The sequence below is a fragment of the Lissotriton vulgaris genome, chromosome 5, assembly GCF_964263255.1.
Source record: "Lissotriton vulgaris chromosome 5, aLisVul1.2, whole genome shotgun sequence".
In the NCBI taxonomy this organism is placed as follows: Eukaryota; Metazoa; Chordata; class Amphibia; order Caudata; family Salamandridae; genus Lissotriton; species Lissotriton vulgaris.
Genome location: NC_141693.1, coordinates 1,977,425,587 through 1,977,442,977, shown reverse-complemented (window position 1 = coordinate 1,977,442,977; position 17,391 = coordinate 1,977,425,587). Strand labels below are relative to the sequence as shown.

At 45.4% G+C, this 17,391-nt stretch overlaps 1 protein-coding gene across 1 annotated transcript in view; it reads right to left on the bottom strand.

Moving 5' to 3' along the window:
- MVB12B (multivesicular body subunit 12B) overlaps window positions 1-17,391 on the bottom strand; it is a 465,468-nt gene that overhangs the window by 229,620 nt on the left and 218,457 nt on the right. The window contains exon 6 of the mRNA XM_086924708.1: window positions 14,799-14,927. Within this exon, the coding sequence (XP_086780834.1) occupies window positions 14,799-14,927 (129 nt within the window). The remainder of the gene's footprint in view (window positions 1-14,798; window positions 14,928-17,391) is intronic.

Here is a 17,391-nt window from a genome sequence, read left to right as displayed (position 1 = left end):
CGCCGCACCTAGCTCCCCCCAGCCGTGTCCTCTCTCCCCCCACTCCCTGCACCCCCCTCCTAGCCCCCACTCCTCCCTCAACACCCCCCACCCTACTCTTTGCACTCAAACAACTCCTGTCATACACCCCTCCCTCAACATCTCCCTACTCACTCCCTGCACTCCTGCCACTCCTAGCCCTCACTCCTCACTCAACAGCGCACCCTCCAGTCTCGGCACTCAACCCATTCCAGACCTACACCCCTCCCTCAACATCTCCCCCCCCACCCCTACTCAAAGAAATCCTGACATACACCCCCCCCTCGACATCTCCCCCCCCCACTCCCTGCACTCCCGCCACACCTAGCCTTCACTTCGCCCTCATCAGGGCCCCCCATATTCTCGGCACTCAACCCATGCCAGACATACACCCCACCCTCAACATCTCCCCCCCGCCACTCCAAGCCTCCACTCTTCCTTCAACAGTTCAATCCCCACCCTTAGCCCCCCGTCCACTCCTGGTCCCCACTCCCCCCTCAACATCTCCCCCCCACTCTCACTCCCCATTACTACACTTGCCCCCCCACAACGATCAGTCCCCACTCGTCCCGCATTTGCCTCACCCCTCCTGTCGCTGATTACCCTACCAATAACTCTAACCCCACTCCCAACGGCACGCTGGATATAATCATGACCACCCTCCTCCAAGTGAAAGAAGAGCTCCACTCGCTCAAAGAGTTACTCCTCCCGCACACCGAGCACCCCCCCACGACCACTTCTCAACGAATGAACAACTCCCCCCCACATCCTAGGCACCCCTTACATGGGACTTCTATCCCCTCTCGCAATACCTCCAACAGGCCTAAGCGCACTATCAAGACACATCCTAACCGCCCCTTACATTGGACCTCTATCCCCTCTCGCAATACCGCCAACCGCCCCCAGCGCGCAATCAAGACTCTCTCGGACCGCCACATACACACCCTACTCAGCTCATATGTCCCGGCAACCCAAAACAGCTTAACCACCACGCTCATGTCCATTTCTACGATTCTCTCCAACCCTAGTAGGCACCCCACTCATAGCAACAGAGGCTCTGTTCCCAACAACCTCACTAAAGTCCCTCTCGCTACGGAACCCTCCACCTCCCCTTGCACCCCCAGACTCAAATGCACACTTCTCAACTGTAGGTCGGCCCAAAAACACGCGACGGAGGTCGCTGACCTCATCTTGTCTAGGAACCTTGACCTGGCCATACTAACTGAAACATGGTTAACTGAAGCCTCCAATCCTATCATGGATATCCTAGTCCCCCCCAACTACTGCATCTCTAGACTTGACAGGTCCAACAACAAGACAGGTGGCGGAATCGCCTGCATTTACAAGAGCAACCTATCTATTAACAAAGTCACCGCTCCTTCTCTTACCTCCTGTGAATACTTCTGCCTTGATGTCACCAGTGAGAACAAACCTGTATGTTCACTACACATCATGTACCACCCCCCGCGGGACAACATCGTCTTCTCCCAACAACTCATGGACACAATATCAATCAACGCAGGACGGCAAAACACACAAATTTACCTTGGTGACTACAATCTCCATTGGAATGACTGCGGTGACGCAGTAGTTAATAGCCTCAAAAGTTTCCTTACTGCTTCGGACCTCACTCAAATTTGCAACACCCCGACACATGACAAAGGCTCTATCCTCGACCTGGTCATTTCCAAAGAAGGCACCACTCAACTTGACTCAATATAACCTTGTGACTGGTCAGACCACCATATTATCACATTCCTCATCAAGGAAAAAGTAAAACTCATCCCGGTGCAATACGCCAAGCCCAAAGTCTGGAAAAGAGACATGAGGAAACTCAATCCAAACTCTCTACCCCCCAACAGCTGCAATCTCCTACTCCCCCCTACCGATGCTACTGACGTTCAGGACCTAACTGACCACTATCTCAACTCCATGGCCTCAATAATCAATGAGGCCGCTCCAATGCAACTGAAAAGAGTATCCACTAAGATATCCAACCCCTGGTACAACGGGAGTCTCAATGAAGAGACGGGCTATGCGAACGGCAGAGCGCACCTGGAGAGCAGTTCCCTAGACATTGCATCTCAAAACTCTGAGGAAAAAGAGAAATGCATACTTCAAGAAAATAAAACGCTCAAAGTCAGAGTTCTTCAGAATGCAGCTAGACCAAGCAAAAAACCGTCCAAGTAAATTGTTCGAGCTAATCCGATCTCAATCTAAGGAACAACTCCCAGCTGTCGACATCATGAGCACTACTCCTTCCTGTGAAGATTTCTCAGCTTTCTTTAACAAAAAAACTGACAATATAAGGAGCGACCTCCTCATTGGTGCAAGCCTCTACTCAATACCCAACTGCTCAACACCAAATAAACTAAAAAACAATGCGACATGGTCATCTTTTGACACCTACTCTGAAGAAGAAATTGACAGAATACTCAGCACCCTAAAACCATATAATCACCTTACTGACCCTCTTCCTGCTAACGCCGTAAAAGACTTCATCCCTTTGCTACTCCCACTCTGGACTAAAATTATCAATAGCTCTTTACAACAAGTAACCATCCCGGACTCCCTCAAAGTTGGACAAGTTACACCTTTATTGAAGAAACCAACAGCCGACCCCACAGACCTAAACAACTACCGTCCGATTACCAACATTCCCATACTCGCCAAACTTTTAGAAAAATGCGTCCAACTACAAATGACAAAGCACATAGAACAGTTTGATCTCCTCAACCCACACCAATCAGGCTTCCAAGCAAGGCACAGTACTGAAACCGCGATGACTCACATCATTGACGACGCCATCCAAATCTTAGATCAAAATAATACCTGCCTCCTCATCCTTCTTGATCTCTCTTCAGCATTCGACACAGTGAAACATGAGAACTTACTCGAACTCCTTAAGACAAGAATGGGCTTCTCTGAGTCTGTGCTTTGTTGGTTCACTTCCTTTCTACACAACAGGTCTCAAAAATTCAAGAGCAAAAACCTGATGTCTTCCCCAGTTCCGGTATCGTTAGGTGTCCCGCAAGGTTCCTGCCTATCCCCTACTTTGTTTAACCTTGTTATGGAACCTCTCACCACTCTGTTACAAGCATCCAATGTACACTTTCACATGTACGCTGATGACACGCAAATATATCTCAAGTTACAATCCCCCAAAGACATCCTGAGTCTGAATTCAACGATCAGAAGCACCCAATCTTGGCTGGCCGACAACCACCTCAAACTCAATGCTATGAAGACTGAGTTCCTCCTAATCTCACCTCCCACGAAAATATCTTCCGCACAAACATGGCTTAAGCACCTAACAGCACTCAATGTCCAACCGACCATCGTGGACTCAGCAAAATCCCTAGGTATAACACTCGACACCAACCTCAACATGCAGCAGCATATCAGCAAGGCTACTAAGGGGGCGAACTTCCAAATAAATACCTTGAGGAAACTGAAACCCTTCCTCCCAGCAAAAGACTTCCAAACAGCAGTACAAGCTCTAGTCATCCCTCGCATAGACTACGGCAGCGTGGCCCTCTGTGGCCTCCCCCTAACGACAACTGCACCCCTCAGAGCGTCACTAAATGCGGCTGCAAGACTCATCACTGGATCAAAAAAGCATTTGCATATCTCCCCTGACTTCAAATCCTTGAACTGGCTGCCTCTTGAAGCCAGAATACAGCTGAAAATTGCCTGCATGACGCACAAGGCTATACATCTGAAATCACCCAGCTACCTCACTCATAAGTTGACAATGTCCGGTGGGTCCAGAGCTACCAGGAGCACAAACAATCTTCTGTTGAAACCGCAAAGATTCCGGAAGGAAAAAACTTACAAACGCTCCTTCTCTGGAATGGCGCCCAAGATCTGGAACGCACTTCCTCCTGAAACGAGGCTCATCTCTTCCTCCCTTCTTTTTAAGAAAGAAGTCAAAAGTATCCTTATGGCTAAATACACTTGAACAATTCGTTTGATTTACATTGCGAACAGTATTATCAGTACTCTGTCATGATACAGCCTATATATTCCTATGTACGCGTGTCTGGACTTATATTAGTCTAAAGTGCTTAGATCCTTGCTACCTCATATCAGTTTTTTATCGATTTCGGTATTATTCACAGCGTTTTGATGGCCTACGCTCCAACTAGGCCGTGCTACCTCATACCTGTACTATACGTAATTTGTTTTTTGATATGTACATGAACTTGATGATCTACCTCCCTACTAGCCCCCCTTGTTCCCCTACCCTTCCACCTGCCTGTGTAAAGCGCTCTGTTATCTGCAAAGATCTTGTTCGCGCTATATAAAACTCTCAAAATAAATAAAATAAAATAAATATTCTGAGATGTTTATCTCTGGAAACTTCACTTTGTTTTTCTTTAATGCCTCTTCAGAAGTATTGATATCATATACATTTCATACAAAATAAAGAAGAGAATTGGTCACTAAGGCATAGATTCATCAAGGTAAAATCCGCTTGCAAAAGGGCAGATTCTCAGAATCTGCCCCTTTGCAACCGTTTTTTTGCATTTTGGATGCATCATCCCAAATGCAAAAATCGCAAAATAAGAAATCGCAAAATTGCGATTACTTGCATTTAAGGAATCTCAAATTGAGATTCCTTAAATGCAATGCACTAAAGTTTAAAAAATAGCGATTTCGCTAATAGGGCTCACAAATTACTATGAAGTTGAACTTCTTGGTAATTTGCAAAAACTTTGAAAAATGCACTAAAGAGCATTTTTCAAAGTTTCGTGTTGCATATGTGCACAGATCAATTTCAGGGGTGCAACAGGGTGTCCTTTGGACACCCCTGCACCCTTGAAATCGCATTCTCAATTTGTGATTCGCTAATTGCGATTCGCAAATTGAGAATGTCTTCCCATTCATTCCTATGGGCCTATAGGCCTATAGGAATGAATGGGGAGGTATTCCTTAATTGCGACTCGTAATTTGCGAGTCACAATTAAGGAATTTTAAGAAATCACTATTTTTTTTAGTGATTTCTTCATGCATTGCATTTTGCTATTCCTTAATAGCAAATCGTTATTTTTCGCTAATAAGGAATAGCAGAATGGGTTCTTGATGCATCTGGGAGTTAGTGGCAAAATGTAGGCTTCCTTACAGGTGAGGAAAGCAAATATCAGGCGGAATAAGTGTTGCGTTGATAGCACGTGATGAAATATGCCAAGGAAGTCTCTTATTTATCATATCAATGATGGACTCTGGCACGTGCCGCCAGTGCTTGTGTACGTTTCAAAGCATCATTTAAGAGGAAAGCAAAAGAAAAGTGGATTCAAAGTACAGCAAAGGTTTCCTGTAAAAGGACTACTTTCTGTTACAGTGAATCCGTTAATTCTACATTGGTTGGCGACTGTTACAGTTTTATGCACCTTGCCACCTTCAAATGATGAATTGTCTTGAAACATGATGACTGTAGGAAAAAGAAATACTTAATAAAAACGGTCGGTCTCATTTCCATCCTCCTTCGATGCGGTCCACCCATCAACATTCACAATGGACGAGTATTAATCCTGTTTAGAATGCAGACAGCAGGACAAAAACAAGGATGTTCTATCACTCCTGATCACACAGCTATTTACAGAACATGCTCTCCTGTGTCTGTGCTAATGTCCAGCAGAAGGATTAGATGGGTGGCGTTTTGCAACTCATCAGGGCAGTTACACTATTCCATGCAATTGAAAGGACTTGGGTACCACTTTGGACGTCTTCATTTGCCTGAGATGCATCGGATAATATGATACGCTCTGGTAAGGTGCCTCTACTCGACAAAGCAGAAACATTCCTCATTGGACCTATTACAACTGGGCTGATTATTGATTCACAAGAAAGAAAACCGTAAAGTAGAACCTGAAGAGAGAGAAAATAAAAAGCTGCAGTCACTTACAGCTGGCTACCTTCTTTGGAAACTGAGAGTGTCATTCCACAGCATAGATTCAGAAAAGAGGGTGGTGATGAACAGAGTGTCTGAATAAAGCAGACCACTCTTACCCAGTCCAAAGATCAGGGCTTGATCCATCACCGTTTTTTAGCTCACTGCACCATCCCAGCTCAGAACCTGGCTAGATGCAAATTAGTCTGTTCCTGTCCCAGTGCATGATGGGAACAGGGCAAACCAATCGACAGCATAGATGCACATGAAGAGAAGTCCTGTTGGAGGCTCTGTTCTTCGTGTGACCTTTAATTTTCAAGTTTGGTCATTGTGGGGCTACATGTTATATACTGGCATGACTTAACAGTTGTTATAGCCCTTAGCAACAGGCAATTATGCTGTAGTAATAATAACACTAAGGAAAATGCTACTTACCAGTATGCATCTGTTCTTGACATGTAGAGCTGCAGAATCGTACATTTAGCAACAGATCGCCACCTGGTGTTGGGCTCGGATGATTGCAGGTTGTTGTCTTCTTGGAAGAAGTCTTTGTAGTCACGAGATAGGTGACTCCTCCCTTGGACAATACTGCGCATGGTCATCGAGGCCATCCTCAGATTGTTTTTAGCCATGATGGGAAATGATGGAGTTAGTAGAAGTAAAGAAATAGGATGTCCATGCGTGTGCATCTAAGTAAGATGAGTACTGGAACGGATACAAGTCCCGGGGAGGTGGGAGGGCGTGTACGATTCTGCAGCTCTACATGCCAAGAAAAGATGCATACTGGTAAGTAGCATTTTCTGTTCGAGGCATATGAGCTGCAGATCGTACACTTAGCATTGATTGTGCAGCAGTGTCTCCCCTAGCGGTGGTCGCTTGTATCCGTTGCAGCATACTGAAATAGTGTTTTAAGGACAGCTTGGCCTACTGCAGCTTGCTGCTTGGCTTGCACATCAACACAATAGTGTTTAGTGAAGGTGTGTATTGTAGACCATGTTGCTGCCTTGCATATGTCCTCTAGTGGTATATTTCCTAAGAAAGCCATAGAGGCTCCTAGTTTGCGAGTGGAGTGCGCTCTAGGAGGAACCGTTCGTGTACGTTTAGCTTTTTGATAGCATATTTGAATACACTTTACAATCCATCTGGCAATTCCTCCTTCAGAGATGGGATTGCCCTTGTGTGGTGGAGAGAAAGATACAAATAGTTGTTTTGTCTCTCTGAAGGATTTAGCCCTGTCTGTGTAGTATAACAGAGCTCTTCTAACATCTAAGGTGTGTAAAGCCCTTTCTGCAACACAGTCCGGTTTTTGAAAAAACACTGGTAGCTCTACTGATTGGTTAAGGTGAAAAGGAGTAATAACTTTTGGTAGGAATTTAGGATTGGGCCTAAGAACCACTTTGTTAGGATGTATCTGAAAACATGGTTCTTCTATTGTGAATGCTTGTATTTCACTAACTCTTCTGAGAGAGGTGATGGCAACAAGGAAAGCAGTTTTCCATGTTAGGAATTGCAATTCACACTTATGTAAAGGCTCGAAAGGGGGTCCCATAAGTCTTGTAAGGACCACAGTTAGGTTCCATACTGGAGCAGGCGGTAACCTAGGTGGATTATACGTATTAATCCTTCCATAAATGCTTTTATCGCAGGTACTCTAAAGAGAGATAGATGTTGTCTATTTTGTAAGTAGGCCGCAATTGCTGCTAGATGCAGGCGTATGGAAGAATAAGCCAAATTGGACCTTTGTAGGTGTAGAAGGTAGCAAATAATGTTTTGGATGGAAACATTCAGTGGATCAATATGATTGTTACATTATATTGCAAATCTTTTCCACTTAGCCGCATAACATGCTCTGGTAGTGGGTCTTCTAGCTTCTTTAATTATGTTCATACAGTCTGGTGGTAGGTTTAAGTAACCGAACTCTAAGACTTCAGGAGCCAGATCGCCAAATTCAGTTGGCTTGGTTCTGGGTGTCTTATTTCTCCATGGTTCTGTTTTAACAGGGATGGCGTGAGCCGTAATTTCCGATGTGGAACCAGTGAGAGATCTAGTAGTGTGGTGAACCACGGCTGACAAGCCCATGTGGGAGCCACTAATATTAGTTTGAGAGACTGTTGTCTGAGTTTGCGTATTACTAGTGGAATGAGTGGGAGAGGCGGAAAAGCGTACGCAAATCTGCCTGACCAGTTCATCCATATTGCATTCCCCTCCGACCGTGGCTGTGGAAACCTGGCGGCGAAGGTTGTGCATTTTGCATTCTTGTGGGTGGCAAACAGATCTATCTGTGGATGCCCCAACATTTGGAAGAATGGTTGAGGAACTTGTGGGTGTATCTCCCATTCGTGAATTTGTTGTGACTGACGACTCAACAGATCTGCTATCTGATTGTGAATTCCTGGAAGGTGTTCTACTGTCAGGTGTATGTTTTGAGGAATACCCCATCTCCAAATGTTCTGTGCAAGCTGGGACAGTTGCAGAGGGTGTGTCCCCCCTGTTTTTGTGTATAATACATGGCTGTCATATTGTCTGTCCGGATTAGGACAGCTTTGTTTCGTACTTGTACCTGAAAAGTTTTGAGTGCTAGGAAAATTGCTAGCAGCTCTAGATGGTTGATATGGAACGGTCTTTGTTGATTGTTCCATTGGCCTTGTGTGGTATAATACAAGAGATGGGCTCCCCATCCTGTGAGGGATGCATCTGTCGTGAGCACTATCTGTGGAACGGGATCTAGGAACGGCCGTCCCTTTGTCAAGTTTTTGGTGTTCCACCATTGCAGAGAGTGATATGTACAGCTGTCTACCAACACCAGGTCTGTGAGCTGACCTTGAGCCTGATTCCACTGTTGTGCTAGACATTCTTGTAATGGGTGCATTTGCAATCTTGCGTGAGGAGCTATGAAGATGCAAGACGCCATCATGCCAATTAATCTCATGAACACTCTGGCTTGGAGAGAGTGCTGATGTTGAAAAAGGGAGACTAAGGTCTGAATGCTCTGTATCCTGGCTTGACTGGGATACGCTAGAGCTGTAGATGTGTCTATGGTAGCTCCTAGATATTGATGAACGTGCGAAGGCTCTAGGTGCGACTTGGTGTAGTTTATTGTAAACCCCAAGTCGTGCAATGCTTGAATTGTTTGTTTTGTGTGTTGTACACACTGGTTGAACGATTTTGCTTTTATGAGCCAATCGTCGAGGTAAGGGAAGACATGTATCTGTTGTCTTCTGAGATGTGCTGCTACTACTGCTAAGCACTTTGTAAACACTCGTGGTGCCGTTGTGACCCAGAATGGAAGGACTTTGAACTGATAGTGGTGTCCTTGTATGACAAACCTTAGATACTTCCTGTGTTCATGATGTATAGGAACATGAAAATAGGCGTCCTTTAGGTCTAGTGTTGAAAGAAAGTCCCCCTGCTGTAGTAGTGGGAGTACTTGTTGTAAAGTGATCATGTGAAAATGACCCGATTGTATGTAATGGTTGAGGGGCCTGAGATCGAGAATTGGTCTTAATGTCCCGTCCTTCTTGGGAATTAGGAAGTACAGGGAGTAAACTCCTGTTCACCTTTCCTCTAAAGGAACTACTTGAATAGTATCCTTTTTTAGAAGTGCTAGAACTTCCTGTTGAAGCAAAGTAATGTGTTCTGTGGACATTGGACGTTGCCTGGGTGGTATGTTTGGGGGGGTTGCTGTGAGTTCTAGGCAGTAGCCATGCTGGATAATCTGTCTTACCCACCTGTGTGTTGTGATGGAATTCCAGACAGGCAGGAACTGTGATAAATTGCCCCCCACAGGAGTGGAATGCTGTAGGGGAGGCAGAGGGAAGTCACTGTTTGGGAGTGGAAGAGGAGCAGTTGTTGTTATTACCTCTACCTCTACCTCTTCCCTTATTATTGTTGCCTCTGTATCCTCCTCTAAAGTAGCCTTTGTTAGAGGAGGTCTGTGTGTGCATCTTAAAAGCTTATGTTGTATCTGCGCCAGTCTGCTTGGAGCCTCCTCGATAAAAGGAGCGGCGAAAAGAACTTCTAGTCTGTGTGGATTGTAATGCACCCATAGACTTAGCTGTGTCCGTGTCTTTCCTCATCTTTTCTAGTGTGTTGTCTACTTCCGGCCCGAACAACTGGTTCTGATTGAAGGGCTGGTTCAAGATGGTAGTCTGTACCTCTGGTTTAAAACCTGAAATGCGTAACCACGCATGACGTCTGAGTCTAATACTAGTTTTTACTGCTCTGGATGCTGTGTCAGCTACATCTAGTGCACATTTAATTGAGGCATTGGATATTAATTTGCCTTCTTGTAAGAGCTCTACTGCCTGATCCTTGTATTGATCTGGGAGGTGCTCCATGAGTTTTTCTAGCTGGTCATAGTGAGCCCTGTTATAGCGTGAGAGTAAGACTTGTGTGTTTGCTATGCGCCATATGTTTGTGGCCTGCGCAGCAATCCGTTTCCCTGACGCATCAATGATTTTAGATTCTTTGTCAGGCGGGGCGTGTCACCAGAAGTCTGGGAATTGGCTCTTTTCCGTGCATTAGACACTACTAGAGAGTCTAGTGGCAGATGACCCTTAATATAGACTGGATCAGATGGTGCTGGTCTATACTTCTTTTCTATTCTGGGATTTAACACCCTACATCGTACCGGGTATTTAAATATGTCTGGAGCATGTTTAATGACTCCTTTGATCATGGGTAGTATTTGTGTAGCTCTTTGTGACTGCTCAAATGTGTCTAGTAAAAAATCCTCCTCAATGGCATCAGAGTGCATTGGGACTCCATGGTAAAGGGCAGCTCTGTCTAAAAGATGGTTAAACCCAATACTATCTTCTGGAGGGGAAGGTTTTGTTGGGTAGTACTGAGGATCAGGAATGTCTGCCACATTATGTGGTGGAAAACTGTATATGTCGTCATCCTTAGGATATTCTGGATTGACATCCTCATCTAAAAGGATTGCATGTGGCTCTGGTACGTCATTCCCCCCACCTAGATCATACTCCTCGTCAGTGTGGTGGAGGAGATTGAACAGGAGAAGTTATAGGTTCAATATAAGGAGGGATAGGAGAGGAAGAAGGTGAAGGAGAGTAAGGGTGCATTGGAGAAGTTGCACAATCCTTTTTGGCAGGAACCACAGGTGGAAGTGGTGTGTCTGCTGGTCTTTTCTTGTGAGAAATTGCTTCCACATGTCCAGTCTTTGGATTGATATAGACCTTTTTCTGTTCAGGATCTGGTCTAAACAGTTCTTCCTCATCTACAATCTTCTTTGGCGTCGATTTTTTTGTTGCCAATAGAGGTTGTTTAGTGTTTTTTGCTTTAGGCGGAGTTATCGAGTCCTGTGGCAAAGTCTTCGGTGCCGAAGGTGGTTTTGGCTTAGTAGGCTTATCAGAGGTTTTAGGCGTGCCTGTATCAGGCCTTGGAGTCTTCGGTACCGATTTTGTGGAGACAGGTTTCGTTGGGCCAGTGGCGCCGGAATCTATTTTTCCATCTTTATTTTTGAAACCGGAAGGTTTTGGAGTTGAAGATTTCGGATCCGGTACAGTCTTTGGCTTCGGGACCGATGGTTCGGGTGCCGAAGGGTCTTTGTCTTTGGGCACCAAAGGGCGTTTTGGCTTCGGTGTCGAAGAGTCCTTCGGTGTTGAAGGATGTTTTGGTGCCGATGGAGGAGGTAGAATTGGCACATGTGACTTTTTCAGTGTCGAAGCACCGGAAGGCGTAGTCTTTTTTCCTCCGAACCAAGCCAGACGGCAGGGCGTCAGAGGGTAAATTTCGGTCTCGACTGGGCCCCATGGGCGGAGTGCCGACCGCTGCCTTTGTCTTGGGTAGTGTATGTTGTGCTGGGGCAGGGGTACTCACAGGTTGTCGAGATGGAATCGAGTCGTCTGAGTCCTCTGCCCCCGATATGATCTGGAGATCAGGCGAGTCTTCCTCGGCGACGAGTGGAGCCTCGTCCTCGGAGATATCTTCGAGTGGCTCCTCGTCCCCGGAGACGTCCTCTCCGACGATCTCCCCCTCAAAGATGGCCTCCGGCGCTGGCGCTGATCTCCTCATCTTGTGTCGACGGGCCCTCCGATCCCGAATGGTCTTCTTCGATCGGAAGGAGGCGCAGGCTGTGCAGGTCGACTCGTCGTGTTCCGGCGATAGGCAGAGGTTGCAGACCTCATGATGGTCGCTCTGAGGGAATTTTGCTCGACATACCGGGCATCTCTTGAATGGAGTTCTTTCCATGAGGCGTAGGCCGCACGGCGCCGATAGGCCCAATGGCCCGCGTCGACGCACCGGAATGTAGCTGGTGATGTCGAAAAGTCTATCCGATGTCGAAAATTGTTTATATAAAGCTTCACGCTTTGAAGTTGCTGGAAAAAGTATTTTCCAGCCGGACGGAAAACTTTCATCCGAACCCAGTGGCGGAAAAAAACAATCTGAGGATGGAGTCGATGACCATGCACAGTATTGTCCAAGGGAGGAGTCGCCTATCTCGTGACTACAAAGACTTCTTCCAAGACAACAACTTGCAATCATCCGAGCCCAACACCAGGCGGCGATCTATTGCTAAGTGTACGATCTGCAGCTCATATGCCTCGAACATATATTATTACAAATTATTGCCCGCAGGTGGCTATTCATTACCCTTCCTGCAACTATGAGCCGGAGCTGCAGGTAGGGTAATTAACAGTTGATATTGGCCTGCAGGTGAGGTCAATAAGACTATTTGCACTCCTCTTCTTAACTCGCCCAGTGGTAAATTTAGTGCAAGCGGGTCCCTATGTTGTGCTGTGTCGGTCCCTCCCCTTCCTACACTTAAGGGTAATTTAGGACCCAATGACTAGTAGCAAAAAAAAAAAAACACAAATGTAAATTTCTTTTTTTTTCTTCTGATTTTCTACTGGCCTTTTGGGCACACATTCCCCTTAAATGACGGAATAGGAGGTACAGCGCCCCAAAGAAGCAGCCTGAGAGGTAGCAGAAGCTGCACAGGACCAGGTTTAAATCCTTGCCCCCGGTGGGCTGAACTCACCCCAAAAGCAGGGCACCCTAAATAGAAGGGAGCTGGCACAGAGGGTGGCTCCCTTGTTGGGCTGCAGCCAAAGCCATGGCCCACAAGGGCACCATTTTAATTGCTGGTCAGATATCAACACTTAAAACAAGGTACCAATTGTAGTTGTCATTATTAAATATTAACAAAACAATTGTCTTCATTGTCAAAATTACTATTATTCTTAATAATCCTTGATTTGTACAGAGCCTGGCATGTACCAGATGCATTGATCCTTAGTTGATTGACTTCAGAAAGATGAAGGACTGAATCAGTCCAAAACTGTGCATGTTGTTCAGATAAAAACAAAACGGAGGCCTTGTGTTTTCAGAGAAGATTACCTTTCTAAATAGCAAGAGGCAAATCCTTGTATGGCAGTGGGCCAACACAAGTGTTCACTGAAAGTTTGTGCTTAGAGCTCACCGTTTATGTAGGCACCAGGGGTAGAGGCGCTCCACGAAACTGGCCCGTAATCGCACAGAAGTTCGTTCATGACTTCCAGATGAATCGCCAGGAGCAGAGGTGAAGGGGGTGTATCAGTGTTAGAACCAGTAGGGTCTAGGGACCCTCAGCTGGTCATGGTTTATGAAGTCAAAAGGGAGGAACTGCATTTCCTCTGAATTCCAGCAAAGGAACCCCCAGGATTCCATGACTGCCTACAGGGCGTGAGCATCAGAAGGTAGGTCCTCTTTTCATCATGCCTTGGAGTGGAGTGAAAGGGCTTAGTCACCCCAGGGATTCCCATGCCTTACTCTTAGAAGTGTAGAAGGCCAGCATGGAGTCCACACCGGTGCCCTACAACCACCTATCAGGTAGGGGGTTCTCCCTGCTTCCCTTCATCCCCACCAGCTCATGGAAAAAACTGACAGCTAATATCCCCACCCGGTTGGCAGGCCACTGGCTGTGAAAGAGGCCTATGATTGTCTGTGAAAGAAGCCTATAATTGGCTCTTGTCCTGCCTCCTCCTGTAACTAAGTCCCGCCTCCTCGTGTAACTAGCTGCTGGGTGGAGAGTATGGGACCTTCTTGGAGGAAGGCTCCCACCAATCTAGGCCAGTGCAGAGACTGGCAGATTTTCTGTGTCCGATTTTTCAATTTCTCAAGGTCTCTTTTGTACAGTACACAATGCCAGGATGGGTCAAGGTCTTCAATGAGGTTGATCATTTTTCAGAATATTAGTTTCTGCTCATTAACACTACCTAGCAACATCTCCACACTCCGCCTTTCCAACAGCCATTAAATCATGGACAACCCCAGCTGAAGAATGCTCTATGTGCCTACACCATCTGAATTGTTGGGAAATCTCAGGCTCCTATCCACCCCCCTATCTTATTGACAATTTTACGACCCTGCAGAAATCCATCAGACCTTCTGCGTAACGTCGACATTGCCTCCCGGCCTTCCAATCAAAGCAACACATTTATTCACAAAGCCCATGTTCAGGATAAGGACACAGCACATTTCACCTGCACGAAACCCATTTCTCATAACCTTGTGAAGTCCTGTCAGCTTGATGAGAACGTTTACACTGACAAGATGGCTGAATTATCCACAGCTTGAGTGAAATATACCTCCAGTAGTCGGAGAATGGGGATAGCGGTGTTTCAAGTAACTTAATGGACGCAATAACAGGTGTGGACTAGTGTGCTGGTAGCTAGGCAAAACTAGCGGTCCATGGCTTATACATGCCGGAAGCCCACCCCAGGATCCTGCGGATGGAAATTGCATGCATTGTGCAACATTCTTGGTTGCGGCTGTGCAACTTTCATGAATGACTAAAGCACTCTGCTCTGAATTTCTTGTGTGGATGGGACCCCAAATGATGCCGGAGAAGGAAGCCCAGAAGACAGATACAAGGGAAGAACTTTACCTGGGAAGGTTAGCAGCTGGCGTAGAAGAAGAAGCTGGCATTTGAGAAGAAGGGCTGGTTGGCTGCGATGACTCGGGCGCTCGAGGGACTCTTCCCATTCGGTACCAAATACCCATATTATTCAGTTCCCTTTAGGATAAAAAGTCAACATTAATTCTTAACAAGTTATCACTCCAAGAATATCACAAAAACATGTAATGGATAAAAATTGACTAAATGTAATCAAATAATATTTTGGAGACTATGTATATTATGCCATGTGATCCTCATAATGAGTATTAACATTTGTTTATAAATAAGAAAAATATTCATGATATAATTCCATATGGCTCGAGAAAAGTTCATTCTGTTTGTAAATAACTAAAATCTTTACTGATAAATGTAGACGTTGCATGGCTTGCTACTGTACCATATTGTGACTTCTTCACACGCAGGGGTGCGACCACAGCTGAAGGTGGATTTGAATTTCACCCATGTGTACCAGCAATAAGCGTGGAACGCAGGGGTACCTGAAGCAGGGAGCCTCACACCCTATTCAAGGAATGACCACCAGCTGCAGGTAAACAGCTGGATCTCAGTTTATCGCACCTTCTAGATGACTCAGGCCGACAACCTTCAAGGAGCCATCACATTTCATTTACACATTGAAAGTCCCTTCAACATTTATATACATGAGGTGTTTAGAATTGGAAATAGTGTTTCATCATATTTTAAAGATTAATATTGCCATTTGTCTAAAATAAGGATTAAAATCCAAGAACCAAATAGATACACAAATTTGGCAAAGAGCAAAGTCGCACAAACATTCTTCATTAGACTCCAGCCATGGCAATAAGCCTTGACACAGTATGAAAATGATGGACGACAGAGAATAGATTTTGCATGAAATTTAAAAAAAAATGAGAGATTTCACAACTGAGCATGCAGCAGAATAGCATTTGTAAAAATACAATGTGAAACAAGTACCATGAAATTAACCCAAACTGCTGGAGTCTAAACTGACATCCAGGGTCTCTACGATAAAAATCGAATGCTACGATATGGAAGAAACACTGGTTTCCTTTGAATTCTAGACCAAAGCAGAGTCCACTTTGCTCAGAAAAGGAATCCACACCACGTTACTCTTCCTCTATTTTTGCAGTGGCCCTTGGGCTGGAACTGAAATCTATGAACTGTGCCTAAAGCTGAAAAGCTGGAGGCACATTTTGTGACAAACTAGGAAGCGATAACTCCATGGTGAAGGGTCCCCCCCATCCCCTTTGTGAGGGATGGGATCTCCCACTGTAAGTTTGGAAGGCATCTTAATGAGCGACTAGGAGACACCACACCCAAGCGGGGGCTAATGAGACAAGCCCTCAATAACAAGGATCTGCAGATGATCCAAGATGGAGGCAGCAAAGAGATTGCAAAATGGCTGTCAGTTTTTCAAAGGCTTTCAACTTGGATAGGTAGGCCAATGTTTCATAAAAGAATTCAAACTTAAGAGAAAATAAGGAGGTCCGTCCAGTGAAACCCAAGGAGAACAAGCCTTAAATTGGTGGGTAAAAATGCATTTTAGTATAAGTGACTTTTTATAATGTAAATCTACAGCGGGCATACCTTTGGTTAAGGCAGCCATGCCTAAATAGTGTTTGACAGCACAAGAAAATGCACACAGTTTTCGATAGTTTCTTGTCCACTGCACTTCTCAAGATTAACTTTTGAGTCAGCGGGGTACAGGATTGGTGTTTATGCGGGTTCCAACCAGTGGCACCCCTTTCAAGTCTGTGAGTGGCATTGCACCAGTACCTGGAGCTGTGTTTCTTAAGGTTAGGCACAGCAGCCAGCATTACCTTGGATCCAGGCAGCCCATAGTGCAGATTTCCAGCATTCCATAGGAGCCAAACACATTTTTTAGGGGTACCTGCAATGACCACTTTGACGCCTTGTGCATCTCCTTTAGAATACTATTTCCTTCAACCGCAGAACTAGCACCAGAGACTTGTCTCTATTTCTCCAGATTATCACCACCGAGTCCAGCAGCACGGTTATCAACAGATTTTGTTGAACAGATAAATAAAGGTGATCCTCATCATTTTACAGCCTCCCAGATCCAGCAACTTTACTCAGAAAACTTGAGCATCCGCAAAAAAAATGCATCCAGGGCAGCCATCGGGTTGAAAATGCTACCTGTATATCACTATGCAAAACTAACTTAAATCCCACCTCAAAATCCCTAAACTACACCATTACATCCACTCTGATAGACATGTGATACAGGGCACAAACACCTCAGACACTCTAATGACACCAGTATAAGAAAAAACACTCCAAATCCATATTGCACAGAAGTTCACACCTTGGAAAACATGCTAAGTGCAACTGGGCAAATTCATCCTCTTATTAAAAAAAATAATAATTGAAATGGTGGCCCCTCCTAGCAACAGATTTGTTTCTTTAGAGCAGACATTTGTCAAGTCTCTTGCTAGTTGCTCAGTCTCTGTGGTTGAACAAGGGCAGGAGGCGATTCAGTATCATTCCCACCCAAGAAAGAAACAAAGGTGGCACAGACATTTTGATGGACACTATTGCCCTCACCGGGCTCTGTGGCAGT